Below are 18,361 nucleotides of genomic sequence, written 5' to 3'. Positions count from 1 at the left end.
CCTCCTCTTCTTTTGCTGTGGGGCACGGTAGCAGGACGCCCCCTCCTCTGGGGCCTCAGCGACGCTCCCGTCCAGAGGCTGGAGGCAACATACAGGTCTGGCAGCTCTTGCCTATGCACAGCATGCCAGGCTCATCCTGCAGTCCCAGCTGAAACTGCCCGGTCCCCAAACAGCCGCTCCCCCCGTTACACAGGGGTATAAACGTCAGTGCCACGTATGGGTGTATGCACCCACCGTCGCGCCCGTGTACTGACACACACTGCCCATACGCTGCACCTACGCCCGCTGGACTACAGTGCATGAGGTGGGCAGCTGCTGCATGTGCCACCGCACCACCCGGCAGTGTTGCCATCATCACCAGGCGAGGCCTGGAAGAGCCCTGAAGCCCCCGCCGTGATCCACACTAGCCCTGCGGCTACTCCAAGGGCCAAGCTGGAGCTGGGGTGGGAGGTGGTGGGGAGGGGCGGCACGCTCAGCACCCGGTGCCAGAGAGATGGGAGAGCGGTGAAGTCAAAAAGCAAGAAGAAAACCCAGATAAGGCGATGGGGACGCAGGCGTGCGAGGGGGAGCAGCAGCCAGCGAGAGCGCGGCCCAAACAAACAGCAAAAGAGACCGAGTGAGCGAGAGGTGCCAGGGCGGGAGGAAGGAGGGATGGGGCCTGTGGAGGGATGGGGGGCTGGATGTCCAAGTGCTGCCTCTGGCGGGAGTGAGCGCATCGAGGCGATGGGGGAGAAAGAAAGAAGGAAGAGAGGAAAGGGGGGTGGAAAAAAAACCAATGGAAACAAATAATACCTAGGCATATCCGAATCAAGAAACTGCCTGCGAAAACACAAAACAATCACATGGTTAGTGTGGGCTTGGATGGGCGGCAGCAGTGGAGAGAAGCAAGGGGGGACCCTGGGCACTGCCCCTGGCACCTCCTCCCTGGGCAGGAATGGAAGGGTGCTGGGGAGGGAGCCGTACCGCTCCCCTGGTCTCCTCCTGAGCAGCTCCGGGGAACTGGGGAGGCTGGGGAGGAGAGCCAGGGCTGCTCTGGGCGATGGAGGCTGCGTGGCGTAAGGCAGCGAAGCAGGGAGCGCAAGCAGCTGGGGAGGAGGATGAAGCGGGCCCTGGCTCTGCCCGCTGGCCTCCCTCTGCCCGTCCTCGCAGGCTGCTGGGGACGAAGCATGCGCGCCTGCATGCGGGATGGAAGCGGGGCGGGGGTCTGCAGCGAGCGCACCTTGGCATCCCGCGGGGAGCTGGCCGCCCTCTCCTCCCCCTGCCCGGCCCTGGGCAGGCTAGATAGGATGGATACGGGATGGATACGCCATGCCTGCGGCCCTGATTCAGGGCTGGCCCTGAGGTGCAGCCCCTCAGAGCACAGGGGTGAGGTGGGCTCTTGGAAAACCCGAGCCCCCATCTCCCCACTTCTCTCCATGCCCTGAGCATCCCCCCAGCCCAAGCTGTGTCCCCTTGCCCTGCAGGACCTGCCGGGGGCAAGGCAGGAGCAAGAGGCACATCTCCCCTGCCAGACTACACTAGAGATGCTGAAGATCTGACCTGGCTGCACCTGGGACCAACTGGCCAGATCAGGAGCTGACATAAAACTATGCAGCCCCAGGAGCCCGTGGGTGCCACAGCCACCCAGCTCTCACCAGCCCAGCAGAAACCACCGCAGCTTTGCTGGGACAAGCCTTCCTTGCCCAGCTGTCCCCTCCTGGCCTTGCTCTGTTATCCCCAAAGTCTCCTGGTCTGACACTCACACACATACCCGACCTCGTGGTTCAGCTCTGCTGCCTGGGTACTGCGTGCCTGTTGCTCCGCTGTGCCCAAGAGCTGCCCGGGGAGCACTGCACAGTGGCACCTCCTGTCCAGACCCCCATCATCCCTCCCAAAAACACCCTGCCTTGGGACAGGCCGCCTTGGGGCAGCGGTGACCCTGAAGAAAATGAGGGGAAAAGTGGTCCCCATTGGGATACTCCTACACCGGCAACCACCAGGCACACAGCCCAGGACTGGTCCTGCCGCTCCCGCTGCTGCCAACGACCATCCTCATCTTGTCACAGCTGCCCGCACGCACACATTCTGGCCAGAGACCCTCCACCAGCCCTCCAAGTTTCACCAGCAGCCCTGGTGCAGAGGAGAGCTCTGCCCTCTGCACCCACTGCTCCCCGCCTTGACACTGCAGGATCCAGCCAGGGAGATCTCAAAGATAAAAAACCTTCAGCCCTGCTGCTCCCATATCGCTGACAAACCCACAGAGCGGGGGACACAGACCCCTGGGACAGGCACAAAGGGGCAGGCATCGCCACAGTCACCTGGCAGCGATGGGGTATGGCTTTCCTGCACCACCCTGGCACAGACAGGGACCAGACGTGGGCACCAAGTGGCCTTTCCAGTGAGTTTGCTGGGACATGGGACAAATAGTCCTTCGTGATAGGTCCCCTCCAGCCACGGGGTCGCTGCATCCTCCGGGAACTAGCACCGATCAGCTTTCTGCACCAGGAGGTCACAGCCACCATCGGAGAGCAGGACCCCCACCCAGATTCCCTGTAGTGCCAAAGCCCAGCGTGGAGAGGCCTCGGGAAGGAGGAGGAAGGGGGCTGGCGGCCCTGCACCTCGAGACCCTCTGCAGCTCCAGAAAAGTGCCCCCCCTGAGGCAGCAACGGGTCAGGACCCTGAAGAGGGGCCAAGAGCCCCGCCAGGGGAGAGAGAGGCTCCCCATGTGTACCCCCACCAGACCTCACCACAGTGGGGAAAGAGGAAAAGAAGCAGCAGCACGCACCGGTCGTCCTGGGAGGGGTGGATGTACCCAGAGGAGAGGATGTTCAGGGACAGGATGTTGGGGTCGATGAGAGACTCGTCTGCTTCTGGGGTGTTCCGGATCCGACCTGCAAGCACAGCATGGGGACACCTCTCAGGCGACAGGTGGTGGCCCTGTGAGGGTCCCTGTGAGGGTCCCTGCAAGGGACAGGGGCAGCCCGCCTGTCTGCATCCCCCAGCAGCCACCTCATGACAGGCAGCAGCTGCCCGGCGCTCAGTGCCAGAAGTCCTGGTCCAGCTCCTGGACCCGGTGGCCAGGACTGAGGTGTCCTGCCCATGCGGTGTCCCAGTGTCACCTACCAGGCAGCCGCTGCTTTGCTATGGCAGGGTGGGAGGCGATATGAGGCATAAAGCCCCACGTGGGAACGTGGGCGAGAAACAGCCCGAGAGGATGCTTGGGAGCTTGTCAGGCTGGGGGTTGCTCACAGCCCACCCAACCTGGCTCGGCTTACCCACAACCAGCTCCCGCACTTCCTTCCAGCGGATGAGGCTGCCCGTTTCGTGCACCAGGGTGACAGTGATTCTCCTCTGAATGCCCTGAGACCCACAAGGGCAGAGAGAGGGGGCAGTGGTTAACACAGCTCCCATCAGGAGCCAGAGCCAGGACGGCATCTTGGGGAGGGAGTACCTGGTGGAGGAGGAAGGTTCCGTGGCATGGCATACCTCCGCGGTGGTCCACGACAGCAGGGATGTAGCTGGAAGAAAGGACCATGGTGTGACACAGAGCCCCGTCAGCCTGCCCAGAGGTGCCAAGCACTGGGCAAATCACCACGCTGCTTCCCTCTCCTTCCCGCTTCCCTTTCTGGCAGGACTTACTCGCCATTGGCCTCCAGCTCACAGATCTCGAAGAAGACCATCAGGTCATACTTGCACTGGCACGGGCCAGGGCTGGGCCGAGTCATGGTGCTCAGCTTCGTGGCAGGCACTGCAGCAGGTGGGAAAGACAGCTTAAAGGGTGAGGTTGCCGCTGATGTTTGGAGTGAGGATGGCAAGCAGGGTAAGGGCAGAGGAGGCAGGGACCACAGGGAGACACACCAAGGCAGCAGAAAGGCAGGAGGGAGTGCACAGAGGGGGACAGCCCCATCCCAGAGACCTCGCTGACCACCAGCATGCCTTCTCCCATACCGAATGTGGAGTGTGTCAGGATGTGGCCAGCCTCACCCATCCCCGAGATCACAGAATCATAGAATCGTAGAATAGTTTGTGTTGGAAGGGACCTTTAAAGATCACCCAGTCCAAGCCCCCTGCTGTGAGCAGGGACATCTTCAACTACATCAGGTTGCTCAGAGCCCCGTTCAACTTGGCCTGGAATGTTTCCAGGGATGGGGCATCCACCACATCTCTGGGCAACCTGTGCCAGTGTCTCACCACCCTCAGCATAAAATATTTCTTCCTTATATCTAGTCTAAATCTACCTTCTTTTAGTGTAAACCTCTTGTCCTATCGCAACAGGCCCTGCTAAAAAGTTTGTCCCCACCTTTTCTGTAGGCCCCCTTTAAGTACTGAAAGGCCACAATAATGTGTCCCTGGAGCCCTCTCTTCTCCAGGCTGAACAACCCCAACTCTCTCAGCCTGTCCTCACAGCAGAGGGGCTCCAGCCCTCTGAGCATCTTCATGGCCTCCTCTGGACCCTCTCCAACAGGTCCATGTCCTTCTTCTTGCTGGGGCCCCAGAGCTGGACGCAGCACTGCAGGGGGGGCGCGTCTCACCAGAATGGAGTAGAGAGGCAGAATCCCCTCCCTCCGCCTTTTGGCCACGCTGCTGGGGATGCAGCCCAGGAGGCAGGTGGCTTTTTGGGCTGTTGGGCGCACATTGCCGGCTCATGTCCAGCTTTTCATCCGCCAGTACCCCCAAGTCCTTCTCAGCAGATGATCTCAGAGATGCACGCCCTGAGCCCACAGCCCCAGCGCACACATCCCAAACCATGCAGCGCTGTGCCAGGGACCACTCGGGGACAGCCACTCATGGACAGCTGCTTGGGGACAGCTGGAGGGAGGCTCTCCAGGTGCTGCCACAGGGACTGCGCAGTAAACCGTGGCGCTCAGCCAAACCCCAACAACTTGGATCTCAGCAGCCAGAGCACAGGGTTATCCTGCAGCCCCCGCGGGACGGTGGGGCTGGGTGGCCATCTGAGCCATCCAGGGCAGGCAGCCTCCTCCCCGCCGCTCCGCAGGAAGCAAGAAGGGAGCTATGCATCAGCCAAGCACTGCAGGAATGGGTGCTAAAGGCTCCCAGGTGCTCTGGCCCACAGTACATTTTGTGGTGCCCCCGGGGTCCTAACTGGTCCCCCTGGGGAAGGGGACCCTGCACCCAGCACAGGGACCATGGGCGGGCAGAGGAGCAGGAGGCCACATTCCCTACCTGGTTTGGAGAGTGGCATCACACGGGGAAAATGGCGCCGGGACGGCCTCAGCGGGCTGCAGAAAGAACCGGCTCAGTTAAAGCATCAACAGGGACCTCTGAATCCAGGCAATCCCACCTACACCCTGGGGCCAACCCCTCCCACCACCTGCTCCGCCTTTCTCTGGGTCCCCAGGAAGCCCGCTGCACTGGGTGTCCCCATGGCACCCAGGGGCTGTGGGTGGCCCAAAGTGTGCCCACCTCAGGACGTCCTTGCAGAGGGGTGGGAAGGGGTGCTGCTGGTAGTGCCCGAAGACTTCAAATACAATCGGCTGGCTCTTGATGTATTCAATGAAGGACTTGGTCACCTCCACGGCAATCTAGAAGAGAAAGAGCCATTGATGGCGCAGTTTAACTGGGAAAGGGAATGCAGCCGGCAACAGCATCAGGGAGGGTGCAAGCCTGTCCGGCCCTCTGCATCCCTCACCCATCCCCTTCCCCATGGCCCAGGGATGCTGTCCCCACCAAGACCGCTGCCATGAAATCCCAGCCTTTTCAGGTGGAGGGCAGTGGCTTTTGGTCTTTCCCCCACCCATCCACCTTGTCTAAGGTTGGCTTAGCTGGGTGACTAGGAAAGCCAGGAGGAAGGTGCTCCCCCGTGGAGACCCCCACAGCTGCAGGGGTGAGAAGGTGTGGGCAGGGGAGGGGTACGCACATTTTGGACGTGATAGAAGCCCAGCGGTGGCCCCCGTCCTGTGTTCTTCAAGGGCTCTGTTGAAAAGGCCTCATCGTGGCGATGGATGAAGCTGCAGAGGGAGGGAAAGTGGCTCAGGGACTCTGGGACAGGGATGTGCCAAAGCAGGGAGGGGAGAGAGGGCAGGGACCAGGACAAGAGCCTGCTCTCCCTGGGGCTGCTGCCAACACCCTGGGCTGGCACAGCGCCCCCGCCCTAAGCTGATTGGAGCCTCTCCCTGCCTTTTGCCAGTGATCGAACGAGGTCCCAGACAAGTGCATGGCCTCATCCCACAGCCCTTTGTTTTGCATCCCCATCCACAAAGGGCTCAGAGGTGTGGGGGCTGGAGCTCCCCAATGTCCATTGCCAGCCCCAAGGCAATGGATGGCCAGAGCACGGTGGGAGACACAGGGCTAGGGGGCACCGGGGCCTCACTTGAACTGGCAGAAGATGTCTGCATATTCCGCGGAGATGCTGGAGGCTTGCAGGACCGTCACACGAAAAGTGAAGATGCTGCCCAGCTTCAGGTGGTCCAGAGCTGTCTCCAGTGGCCCATCTGATGTAGGCTTTTCTGGGCTGTCCAGAAGAAGGTCCTCTGGGGTCACTGCAGGGAGGGGAGGGTCTTCAGCAAGGTCGGAGGGGTCACCTCTCTCAGTGCCTGCCAGCAAGCCCACACCAGGGCAGCGGGCTTTTGACACTTGAGCGGGAGCCGGCTGGGTGCTGGGGCAGGGGGCTGCTCCCCAGCTGCTTGTCAGCAGCCCCTCACCTGCACAGGTGTTGTTGTTGACTTCATCGGCGGAGGGCCCCATGTCGCTGACCTGCCCCTGGCCTTCGACAATGCGCAGCTCCTCCTGGGAGGTCCCCGAGCGAGACATCCCCACGGCCGGGCATGACTCTGACTGGAACTGTACCAGGAGCGGGGCTCAGGGATGCTGGTGATCCCCGAGGTGGTCCCGCTTGAACCGCCACCACTACCCCAAGCACTGGGGTACCTCCAGCTCTCCCCTCCCCATCCCACCATAGCCCCTCCCGGAACATGGGCAAGAGCAGGATGCACTGGTGGCTGCCAGAGGGTGGGGGGCTGCCAGGTGGACTGGGAGCATAATGCCCGCACCTCTGGGAGCCTGGTGGTCCCCATGGGGGAGCATCGCCATGGCAGGCAGGGATTTGTGGTCCCCAGGCACCCTCCAAGAGCCGGCTGCCACCGTACCTTCTCAAAGTGCTGGTCATCAAAGGATATCTTGGCCGTCCCCGACTGCCGCACGCCAGAGCCGTAGTCGGGGGCTTCCTCATCCGCTGGAGGAAGGATAGGGGTGAGCCAGGGTGGGGGACGTGGGGGATGCAAGGGGCACATTTGGGGGAGGTCCCCCCCTACCTGAGATGGCCTGCACGGCCACACGCAGGAAGCCCTTCACTTCGCCCTTCTCGCTGACGATGGCCACGCGGTGGACCAGGGGCACGGGGTAGAGGAGGTTGCTCAGGTAGACGAAGGCCCTGCCGGAGAGGGGGGGACACACACACAAAACAGGGGGGGAGCGGTCACTGCTCCCACCCGCGGGTCCCCGGCGCGGGTGGCGCGGCCGGCGGCGGCCGGGATCCCAGGTCACCGCTTACGGCGCGACCATGGCACTGCAAAGCAAAACTAAAGAGAAGGCAGCCAGGGCCAGCCGAGAGGGGCAGGGAGCGGGCAGCGGGCGGGCAGCGTGCCACGGGCAGCACCATGAAGCAGACGGGGCTCGCGTACCTCTCCGGCTGTCACCTCTGTGGCAGGTGGGGAGGGGAGGGGGCTGCGTTGGTGCCACCATGAAGCTGGGAGGGAAGAGGACCTTCTCTGTGGTGGAGAGTTGGAGGATTAGGGCAGGAGGTGCTGCAACACGACTCGGGGGTGGCTGCAGAGTCACCGTGGGGGGGTACAGGGGCAAGGCAGGGGGGAAAGGAGGGTGACGAGGGAGGTAGAGGCCGTCGGGAGCGAAGGAGGGGAGAGGTGGAGGTCCTGGCCAAAGGCCAGAAGCCTCCAGAGCTGAACCTGCCGGGGGTCACGGCCCTGGCTTGTCCCGCGGTGTAGCAGGACCACCGGTGGCTGCAGATGGCCTTTGCCCAGCTGGGAGGGAGGCTGCACGGCGTGGCTGGCGGCATCGGCAGCGTGTGTCCCCCTGCCACATCCCTTCGCATATGTGGCTTTGGGGTCCCAGGCCACCTACCAGCATATCACAGGGATGGCATGGGTGGCTTCTCCCTGTGGGTGAGGAAGGAGCCGCCCGCTCCCTGTATGGCAGGTGTGAGCCTCCCCGCCGTCCTCAGTGGCATCCAGGCAGCCAATGCTACCACAGCCGCACCACGGTTCGATGTGATGGCTGCACCACGTCTCTGCCGGCACCTCCCGCCAGACCACAGCTCCGTTTTCTCAAGTTGTTTTGCCTCCTCTTGCCGCCTTCCTCAACCTCGCCCCCAGCCAGGTCGCTGTTCGTTGGTCCTCCCGGCACTCTGGCAATGGTGGCACGCCGTGCCCTCTGCAGTGACAAGTCACCTCCACAGCCTTTGGCGCCGAGCTCCCTACCAAGCGGTGAGAACTGCCTTTGCCCGCAGGGCGGCACCGCTCCCAGCAAGAGGGGGTGCGAGGTGCCCAGCACCCCTCCCTGGGGCGCCCACTGGCATCTTGATACAGCGTCTTCGGGTGTTGTGGGGTGGGATGGTGCTGGGGCTGGCCAAGACACTTCTGCTTTGGGAAGCTCCCATGAGAGTTGCAACTCCAGGTGGCTGGCAGTGCTGCTCACGACGTCCCAACCTTGCAGGCATCTTTGCAGACATCCAACGGCACCCGCAAGTGGCCAGAGGGATCTTGCAGGAGGACCCAGCCCCGCGCTTGCAGCCTGAGCCTCAAAGTCCAGAGGTTCCCCCTGCGCTGGTGACCCCCGTTGACCTCCAACCGTTCCTTGAGGCTTTTTCCACCCAAAGCATCTCCAAGGACCCAAGTTGTGGAAGCAAACGTGATGCCCCGTCACCACCTCCTGCTGGGCCTGTGTCACCCAATCTCTTCTCAGACATCACCAGGGACAAGTTGCTGGACCATGCCAGGGCTTCCCGGCAGGACCGCGTGCCCGGGGCAGAGCCCTGTGACCACAGAGAGGTCTCGAAAGTGCAGGGATCTGGGTGCACACGACTGCTCAAAATCACAGGGCAGCTGGTGTTGAAGCCGTGGGGGTGGAGAGGGGAGGAAAGAGGGGGAGGGTGGGGGGGGGCGGGCAGGGAGGAGGGGGACAAGTGTGTCACTAGAGGAAGGAGGGCAGGGATACTAACCACAAGATTGGTGAGGTGCAAAGATGGCATGCTCAGACCAAAGAAAAGCCTTTCCAAAGGAAGATGAAAGTGAAAGAACCCCAATTTTCGCTAAAGCTTTGGAGAGAGAGAGCCAGCAGCTAAAAAAAGAAAAACCCAAAAAACTAAAAAAAAAAAAAAAAGAAAAAAGAAAAAGAAAACCTAAATGAAAAAAAAAAAGAAAGCAAGGAAAAAAAAAATCAAAGACAAGGATCCAATCATAAACCAATCCAAGCACACTTCACAAGAAATGTGGCCAGCAGAGCTGCTGTGCGGGGAGCCAAACCCAGGGCAGACTCAAAAGAAGTCGGAAGGTGCTGAGCTCTGGGGAATGTGCCCCTGGCACGGAGCGGGACCGCTGCCACAGGGCCTTGTTTGTTTTTTTGAGGTGCTCCCGAGAGTTTTGGGGTTTTTTAATGTTTTGGTTTTTGTTGTTTGTTTTTTTTTTTAATAAAGAAAAAAGGAAAAAAGAAAAAAAAAAAGGGGGGGAAGAACCCAGCTCTTTCGGTCTGAGGCTGCAGGACTCTTATCCCACCTCCACCCTCTCTGCCTGTGCTGGTCCCCCTCCTACCCACTTCACTGCCTGCACCTTGACTGGCAGGGATACGCCTGGCTTTAGCACACTGAGGAAGAGGAGCTCCAGCTCCAACCGTCGGGGCAGCCCCAGTGGGGAGAGGTTCACTGTCATGAACCTCTCCGGCTCCTGCCTGGGGCAAAGGCTCTGGGACCAGCTCTGGTCACACATTCCCTTGGGAAAACCCTGGAGCTGGCAGCACTGCATCCCATTTTGGGGATGGGCAGATTGTGACCAGATTTGGCGGCACAGACAGTTTTGCGGTGGCTGGTGGGTTTCTCCAGGCCAAGACTGATGGAGCCCGGGGGGGGGTGGTCTCCTGGCCAACAGGTATGAGAAATCAAAGCTCTTGTCCTTGGCCAGAACCCTGAGACCCCCCTGAAAATCTCCTGTGCCAAGCTGGCAGGGATGGCCCCAAGCCCGGCGCCTGGCACGGGCGGCAAGAGAAAATGCTGCTTTTCGCAGAACCTTCCTCTCCCTCCTGCACCTGGCTTGCTCCTCTCGGATTTGTCCCCCGACCACCTGGGGACATCCAAGCCTCTGAGTCCAGGGGGGCTCACACTGACCGATGCAGCTGGGAGGGCCAAGCCAGTGCCAGAGGCACACGTGGCTTCAAACTGCCTGCATGTCCCCAGACAGCGGCACCGTGGGGACACCCCGAGTCGGGTGGGAAGTGGCCTTCCCTGGGACATAAATGCCCAGGACCAAGACCCCCATGCAGCTCCCCCAGCTCCTTTGGTGCCGGAGATGCGGCAGAGCTCCCCTTTTTGGGGGCTGCCCCAAAGAGGACCTACCTAAAGGGTCTCCAGCAGAGCTGGCGCCATCCGCCTTCCCCCACTATCCCCTACCACCACTGTGCTTGTCACAGCCCTACCTCAGTGGGCGCCTTGCCACCCCACTGGGGGCCCCGGGCTTGGTGGCAATTCCAGCCGACTGTCCACCCCCTGCGCCTCCAGGATGGCCCGGAGGTGGGAGTCATGTCCGAAAGCAGTTCCCTCATGTGAAAGAGCTAGTTCCTTCCCGGCATGCTCTCCTAAAACCTCACCAACCTTCCTACTAAACTGAACAGGGGGGAGCGGTCGTAAAATGGATCCCGGCCATCACACAGCGGGCACTCCGGAAAGATGTCTTCCTCCAGGTCCTCCGCCTCCTCCTCCTCCTCCTCCTCCTGCCCCTGGTGCTGCTCGTCAGCAGGCTCGGTGATGTCGGAGTCGGGGTTCGAGAAGGTAGGGGAGGGGGTGAGATCAGCCATGCGCTCGCTCATGCATGTGTTGAAAAGAGGAGAGCTGTTGCAGCCAGAGATATCTGAACTAAGGTTAGTACAACAAGATAGAACACAGGTTAACACCAGCTGTTCCAAACAGAGAGAGCAAGAATAGGAATTTTGTGCTTTTTTCGGGTTGGTTTTTGGTTTTTTTTTTTTTTCCTCTTGGTTGGATTTTGGGGTGGGGGTTTTTTTCTGCTTAAACCAAGGGACGTCGGGAAATAAAGACCTGCCTGTCCGGTGCATCTCTAAAGGAAGCCACCAACAGCTGTCGGCTATAAAGGGCAGAGAAAAGAGCGACCCAAGGAACCGGTGCAAACAGTGGGGATTCCCCTCGCTGGCTTTGTGGGCAACGCGGGGACAGAGCGGGTAGCACGAGGCTTGTCCCCAGCCCCACCACCGAAGGGAATCTCTCCACATGCCGTGGCACAGGGGGACGCCTCCACAGCAGGTGCAGTTGGTCAGGCCATGCGGCTCAGTCCCCTGCTCCCGCTGCCCACCGGGGCAGACCCCTTCTCCTGGGTGGCCTGTCCTCATCGTTGGCACTGCACCTTTCCAGCCGGCATGTGGGAAGAGCATGGAGACACGCGGCACATACCATACAGACGGATGCTCGGACACCAATGCGTGCACATGGACGTGTGCCCGCCAGGGCAGAGGTCGTGATGGCACGGGCTCTCAGCCTGCTGGAGAGCCACAGCACCCTGCCTCCCACCAGTGGCAAGCCAAGAGCCCATGCCTCACAGCACCGTGTTACAGCAGGCAGTGGGAGCGTTGCCAGCGGCTCGCAGGTCCCTCGGGGTCCCAGCAGCCAATGCTGAGGACAGCCATCACAGGCAAGATGGGCCCTGACCAGCATCGGGGGAACAACGTATCTCCCGTGGCACGTTCCCGGGGAGATGGCAGAGCCGGCAGCGCTTCCTCCCGCAGGGCTGCCTGCAGGTCCCAGCAGTGCTTAGAAGGAGCCAAAGCGCTCACCTGCCGACCAGCCTGAACCAGGGGAAGCGGTCGTAGAAAGGATCTCCACCGGTCACCACGTTGTCGCAGTCCTCAATGACGCTGGAAGGCACTTCTGCTGCACGGTCATACATTTCACGCATCAGGTCCAGGCGTTGCCTGCAGGCAGAGGGGACCACAGTAGGCAGCGGTGAGAAACCGGGCTGAGGCCGGCCAAGCCCCCCCCAGCATGGCCCTCATTTACCCACCTCAGCTTTTCCAGGGTCCAGTAATGTGTCGCCCCATTCTTCTGGTCCTGCACCTCTACGGCCACAATGGTCCGGGGGAACGGCCGCTTCTCCCGGTCCTTGGCAGCATCGGGAGGCAGCAGGTCGGGAGGTAGAGGCGAGTACAGCGTGTCAGTGAGGAGCACGAACTGGAACTGGACCTGGAGAGGGGCAGAGGGGTGGTGGTGAGCTGCCTGGGAGGAACAGCAGGCTCCATGTGGTGCCTTCGGTGACCCCCTTCTTAGCACTTCCCTGGCTGCCCACACTTGTGGCCTCTGCTGTGGGTGCCACAGCAAGCCAGAGAGGAGCCCTGGCCACCCACCTTCTTCTTCAGCTCCACGCTGATGGCGTTGGCTTCCTTGAGGAAGATGGCATTGCCCCAGAGCAGGTCGCGGAGGGAAGTGAACTGATACCACTTCCACTTCCTAAAGGCCCAGAGGGCCAGCTCGAACTCCCGCTCCGTCCACTGAACTGTGGGGACATGGAGGGACAATCACCCCACTGCTGGGAGGGAGGACATTGGCATAGAGGTGCCCAGGGGAGATGCAGTCCAGTCTTCTTGCTTCCACAGAGAGCATCAAAACCTTGTGGTGGCACCTAGCCCTCACCTTCATCCTCAGGTTCCTCCTCTTCCTCGTTTGCCTCAGGGTAATACCTAGAGTCCATCTGCTTCTGCAAAGCCTCCAATTTGCTCTCATAGTCCTGGGGGAAGCAGGGAGAGGGGTGATGCAACTCACAAGGTGTGACCTTCCTTCATGCTGCCATGCAGCGCTTCTCCACCCTCCTGCAGGAACCCAGCCTCCTCCCTCCTCTGGATCCGTGTTTATGGGGACAACCCCCAGAACAACAGGTTTGCCCTTGTTTTTAGGACACACAGAGCCACCCCATGCAAACATTCATCAGGACTCAGTCATGCCGGGGCAGCCTGAGAAGAAGCCAGGTCCTGGCCACCTACCAGCCTCTGCTGCTCGAGAAGGTAATTCGCCTCCTCCCGCTCCCTCCGGTACTGGTCCTCCAGTTCCTGGAGCCTGGGAGGAACAGGGAAGAAGAGGATGACCAACCTGCAGGTGGCTACCCAACTCCCCATCACCCCAGCCCCCGTGCCCTCACCGCTGCTCCATCTCCTGCTTCATGTCAATGCCCTGCTTCTCCAGCAGCTCTCTTTGGGCAAAAGCCCAGTCCACAGGCTCAGCGGGGGTCTCAGCACACGGGGTCCGCTCCCGCTCCTGCCGAGCCTGCTCGGGGTGGTTAAAGCGGAAGACGTGGCTCTTCCCCATGATGATGCGATTTCCTACAAGGATGCACACAGGGCAGGGGGAAAGGGTGCGGGTTTAATGTGGGACAACCTGCAGCGTCCCTGTGGGATGGAAGGAGGTGGGTCAGAGCAGTGCTGGCGTGCTGGCTCCAGGGACTCACCTGAGCGCAGGATGCTGGGCTCCGTCACCTTTTTGCCATTCACATAGGTGTCAGCACCTTCGCAGGGCTCCAGGGTCACTATTACTGCAGGGACAGTGGAAAGGGGAGAGAGGGAACGAAGGTTAAGGTGGAAGCAATGGGATAAATCCTGTATTTCCTGCTCTGCTGCTCCTGCAGCGTCAGAAAGGGCAGCTTTCTGGCACTTCTGGAGCGCCTGCCCCAGCTGGCACTCCAGGCGCAGAGTAGGGGACACCGGGGTATCCGCTAGCAGCACCCACACCCCAGGCAACCAACGAGGCTTGGCCAACCTCATGTTAATCGGAGCAGTCCCAAAGACTAAAAGTAGCTGGAGACTGGACATGAGAGGAGATCAGAGCCTCCAGCATGCATCTCCAGGCTCGTCTCCCAAAGCCCTTTCACCCCAAGGTTCCTGCTGGTTTGCAGGGTGGGCTCTGCACCACATCTTGGGTGGGAACATGGTCTGCTTTTCCCTCCCACCTGATCTCCCTGGCCTGCCTCACTGCGGCAGCTTCCATGGGTCTTGCACAAGCTTCCCTCCCAGCTAGGTAAGGGCCATAGCTTGCTCTGGAAGCACGGAGAGGACACATCCATGCGAGAAAGCCCCACTAGTCTGAGGAGGGCAGGACACTGGCTGGGGGCAGGCGCTGGGGACATGCAGAGGGACTGGGTCTCCAGGGAGATGGAGCCCCTCCAGACAAGGAATACCTTCGCCACCGGTTTTGGTGTCGCTGCGGAAAAGGCAGTGCTCTTCCTTAATGAAGTGCCCGCTGAGAACGATGTCTTGCCTCTTCTCTGCATCTTCCCGGCCAACCCTGCCAGGGGAAACCCAGCTTGATCCTTCCTCAAAGCAGCCCCTCCCTGGGCCCCCCCCCAAAACCATCCTTGAGGCTGACAGGAGCAGCCCTTGGTGCTAGACCAACATTCCTAGTGAGATTCCCAGGCAAATTCCCATGCGGCCATGGCACTTTGGGGATGCCCTGGGAACAGCCCCCAGCCCGGAGACAGCTGTCACCCCACTGCCCACCCAGGCAAGTCAGGCACTGAGGTACCAGCGAGGCTCCCGCTGCTCCACAGGCCCTGGCCCTCACCTTGTTATCCCGTCCTTGATGTAGTAGAGAAGACACTCAGACATGAGCGGGTCCTCATTCAGGTTGACCAAGTGGGGTGTCTGGGAGAGATGAACCAGGAGTCACCCTGGTGCACCCCTCGGCACTGAGGGATGTTCCTGAAGGAGCTGGGAACTCAGCAACACCTCAGGCTGTCACCTGCACGTGGATGGGCTCTCCTGCCCTCTGGAGCTCCCGGACAATGTGCCTAGCCAGGTACTTTTCAAGGGGACTGCAGAGAACTGAGCAGCGGGGATGAGGATGACCTGCCTCCACATGCCTCCTTGCTTTCCTCCTCAAAGAGCTGAGCCCTGGGCAGCATTCCCTTGTCTGCCTTTGAAAACTTGTGTGCCAAACAGGCCCAACACTGCCCATGGGGAGTCCCTGATACAGCTTAGTGTCTCCTGGGGTGGGACCCTGCTCGCCTGCGTGGTGCATCCATGGGCCCTTGCCTCACCATAGCCCCCAGCTCCGCTGCGGACAGTGTAGCTGAGGCAGAGACACGTCCCATGCAGCATCTGATTTAGGATAAGAGGAACTAAACGCGCATGTTTTCCTCCACTGATGGTACAAGGACAGATGAAGGACCTAAAAGAGCAGGTCCCAAACTAGAGGTTCAACAAAAAGTAGTGGAGACCTGAAGCTGTATCTCCAGGCTGAATTTCACTCTCTGGTCTCCTTCCTAACAGTTCCCTCCTACCACTTTTTTCCCCTGGGTCACAAACCACTTTGTTCTCGATAAGAGGGAACTTTCTCCCTCTGGCACAGATCTGTCTGGCTGCAGCTAGCTTATCTCACCCCATTGCAAGCTGCTGTGATTGCACCTTGAGGCAACAGGCAACGTCCCAGGAGTTTCTCAGAAGTTCTGAGTTTCCCAGAAATAAGAATAGAGACTGTAAGAAATGTCTTATCAGCCCACTGACACTTGGCATGCAGAGGGTTCCCCATCACAACAGCGCTACAAGCCCTGGCGGATAGGAGAGACTAACTCCAAATAGTTCAGGAGAGCTGGAGGTCAAGGGAAACACAGGCTCTTCTCCATGGGGGCTGGCAGGAATAAGTCGGCTGAAACATTTAACCTCAGGCCCCTCTAGGCAGACAAGTAGCCCTGGGGTCTGAGGCTCCTTCAGCTTGTAGTTTTCCTCCAAATTTTCAAGGCTGACTAGTAGAAGGCAGATGCTCTACAATTCCACTGAGCTCCTTGGAGACATAACCGCCCTAGCGATGGTATACAGCAAGACAACAAAGCCCTGCCCCGCTTTGCCCTTAATCAAACAGGGTTTTGCACGCTGTCAATGCTAACTTTCCCTGTCAGCCACTGGAGAAGTCAGAGGAGTTTCCACCCATCAGATAACTGAAGAGCAAGGAGGCACCAAGACCACCACAGCCATGCCCCACCTCCAAGACCAACCTGCTTTGGGGAATAAACCCCCACGCTTCCTAAACAAAGGTCTGGGGTCCTAACAGGCACCAGCTGAGACAAGAATGAGAAAAAAAAGACAACATGTAGAAATTTGTCTTAAGAGCCACATCAAGGCATGCAAGGGCAAGGTCCTGAAGCCTTCATCACCGAGTGTCACCACCTCCGCTGGGGCCACACACACCTACTGTTTGGTCAAGCCAACCAGCATCGGCTGCTGGGGCAGGTCTCAGACCGTCCTTCGGTGCGGTTGCAGAGCCAAGCGAGCATACCCTGGTCCTACTGGCACATGCCTACACCTCGGCAGCCTGTGCTGCTCTGAGGTCTTCACGGGGTTGGGGCTGTGAACTGGATGTCACTCCCACCGTACAGACGAGCGAGGGCAGCGATGTGCTGTAACTGGTGCTTGGCAGGGTTCACTGGCACAAAAACTCTCTGGGGCACAGCCAGTATTTGCTTATAAATTTGCTTATAAAATACTTTCTAGGATGCTACAAACAATAAAGAGTATGGAACATTTCCACACCCACATTTCTCATCAAGGACTTGCCGGTTTCAAGGGCAGCGATCTCAAACACCCCAAAGTATGTATTTTTATAAGCTGACACTGAAGCCCAACACAGTGATCATCAGCGAAGCCCCACCTGAATAGGGACAGCATCCAGGCAATGTGGGCTGGACGTTTAGCCATGCATTCATACCAGTGTTCGTACCCAGCTGGGTCAACACTAGGATTTCACCCATAGGTTTCACCCATAGCCAAGAAAAGGCTAGTGCAATATTTGGGGCCGGCCAGCAGCAACAGGGCAGGTCGGCAGGGAGCTGTGGTGGTACAAACCAGCCCTCATTTGACAGGAAGAAGACAATAAGGTGATCCTACCTTTTTAGGAGAGAAAACACCCAAGGTGCCTCCGTCCTCCCTCATGGCCACCCCCATTTCGGCCAGCAACGCTTCCCTGAAGGAGCAAGGCAAAGAAGAGCCTGTCAAAGCCTCACAAGCCCCTGGAGCTGGCACTAGACAAGCCCAGGACGGGACCTGAGCCCACAGGTTTGCCCCACAGATCACAGCTGTAGGGCTTGCTTCCCTACAGCTCTCCTTTCCATCTCTCACAAGGGTTTCTCAGAGCAGACCACGTCCATGCAGGTGTCTAGGGGCCAGCCAAGGTACAGCTGGATGGTCAAATTGCCCAGCTGTCCCCAGGAGTTGAACAGGCAAAGTGCAGAGGGGGGGGAGATGCCTGGAGAACGCCACCCCATCCCACCCATCCAACCCCACCCACCCACCTTTCCATCCGGATTGCTTCTGTCCTCCGCAGCTTCTCCTCCCATGTCTCATTCAGCTCTGCGATGATCTTCTCTGTTTCCTGGCAAGCATGGGGTTAGCAGGGGGTTAGTGCATCCTACGGGCAGCAGACCTGCATGCTCTGCCCATCATGCCACAGTGGGACACTGGTCCCAGTTTCAGGCTGTTTTAAATGAGCCACAGCAGCATTTCACCCACGCCTTTCCATCATCGCCATCTTCAAAGAGCGAGACACAAAGATCAACCTCTCCATGCCCCTGCTGCCAGCCTGCTCCCGTGCCATCCTGAGCTGGGAGTGTCCGTCCCACAGAGCAAATGCAGCAGTCACCCCGCAGGGAGGATGGCAGCACCAGGTGGACCCTACCACGCCAAACCCTCTTCCATCCAGCAGTCCAGAGCACTGGGCAGCTCTGGGGCTGCCCGCTCTGCCAGAGCATGCCCAAGCATCATTTCCGATGAGCATCACCCGTAATCGGTATCCAGAAAATACCGAGCCCCCTCTGCAAACCTCAGTGCAAGAGCATTGAGCTGAGCCCTCCATCCTGCCAGGCGCTGGCCTCTTACCTTGAGCCTTTCAATTGCTTCTTCGCTGCCTGGAGCAAACATGATGCGCTCGTGGAGGCTGGCGACAGAGGCAGCGCGGCTGGACAAGGCTGACAGGGAGGAAGAAGGGCTGATCCCGGCGATGGCGTTGGTCACTGTGGAGAGATTGTCATGACGGTGACTCAGCTCTACCCCTCTAGCATCATTATTGTTCTCAAAGTCGGGCACATCTATGGGGGGGGAAGGAGGGATGGGACAGGGGAAGACACACAGACAGGAAGAGAGAGAGAAAGAAAGATAG

The 18,361-nt window shown here is 59.6% G+C and overlaps 1 protein-coding gene across 18 annotated transcripts in view; it reads right to left on the bottom strand.

Moving 5' to 3' along the window:
- Positions 1-18,361, bottom strand: part of KIF1A (kinesin family member 1A) — a 34,047-nt gene that overhangs the window by 5,683 nt on the left and 10,003 nt on the right. For 5 of the 18 annotated variants that reach the window (XM_054205439.1, XM_054205437.1, XM_054205438.1 and 2 more), the window contains 23 exons: positions 18,082-18,215; positions 17,499-17,578; positions 17,095-17,170; positions 14,777-14,856; positions 14,394-14,500; positions 13,668-13,751; positions 13,362-13,542; positions 13,207-13,279; positions 12,860-12,953; positions 12,574-12,722; positions 12,234-12,412; positions 12,007-12,144; positions 7,251-7,369; positions 7,086-7,171; positions 6,642-6,780; positions 6,311-6,479; positions 5,858-5,948; positions 5,404-5,522; positions 5,164-5,219; positions 3,619-3,727; positions 3,431-3,497; positions 3,255-3,339; positions 2,765-2,870 (listed from right to left, as the gene is read on the bottom strand). In XM_054205439.1, coding sequence (XP_054061414.1) covers positions 2,765-2,870; positions 3,255-3,339; positions 3,431-3,497; positions 3,619-3,727; positions 5,164-5,219; positions 5,404-5,522; positions 5,858-5,948; positions 6,311-6,479; positions 6,642-6,780; positions 7,086-7,171; positions 7,251-7,369; positions 12,007-12,144; positions 12,234-12,412; positions 12,574-12,722; positions 12,860-12,953; positions 13,207-13,279; positions 13,362-13,542; positions 13,668-13,751; positions 14,394-14,500; positions 14,777-14,856; positions 17,095-17,170; positions 17,499-17,578; positions 18,082-18,215 — 2,521 coding nt within the window. Of the gene's footprint in view, positions 1-792; positions 820-2,764; positions 2,989-3,254; positions 3,340-3,430; positions 3,498-3,618; positions 3,728-5,163; positions 5,220-5,403; positions 5,523-5,857; positions 5,949-6,310; positions 6,480-6,641; positions 6,781-7,085; positions 7,172-7,250; positions 7,370-10,813; positions 11,075-12,006; positions 12,145-12,233; positions 12,413-12,573; positions 12,723-12,859; positions 12,954-13,206; positions 13,280-13,361; positions 13,543-13,667; positions 13,752-14,393; positions 14,501-14,776; positions 14,857-17,094; positions 17,171-17,498; positions 17,579-18,081; positions 18,291-18,361 lie in introns of all 18 variants that reach the window. The other 13 variants (XM_054205432.1, XM_054205430.1, XM_054205431.1 and 10 more) reach the window with 8 other exon arrangements.

This window comes from Rissa tridactyla, chromosome 6 (assembly GCF_028500815.1).
Source record: "Rissa tridactyla isolate bRisTri1 chromosome 6, bRisTri1.patW.cur.20221130, whole genome shotgun sequence".
Lineage (NCBI taxonomy): Eukaryota > Metazoa > Chordata > Aves > Charadriiformes > Laridae > Rissa > Rissa tridactyla.
This window is presented reverse-complemented; position numbering and strand designations above follow the sequence as displayed.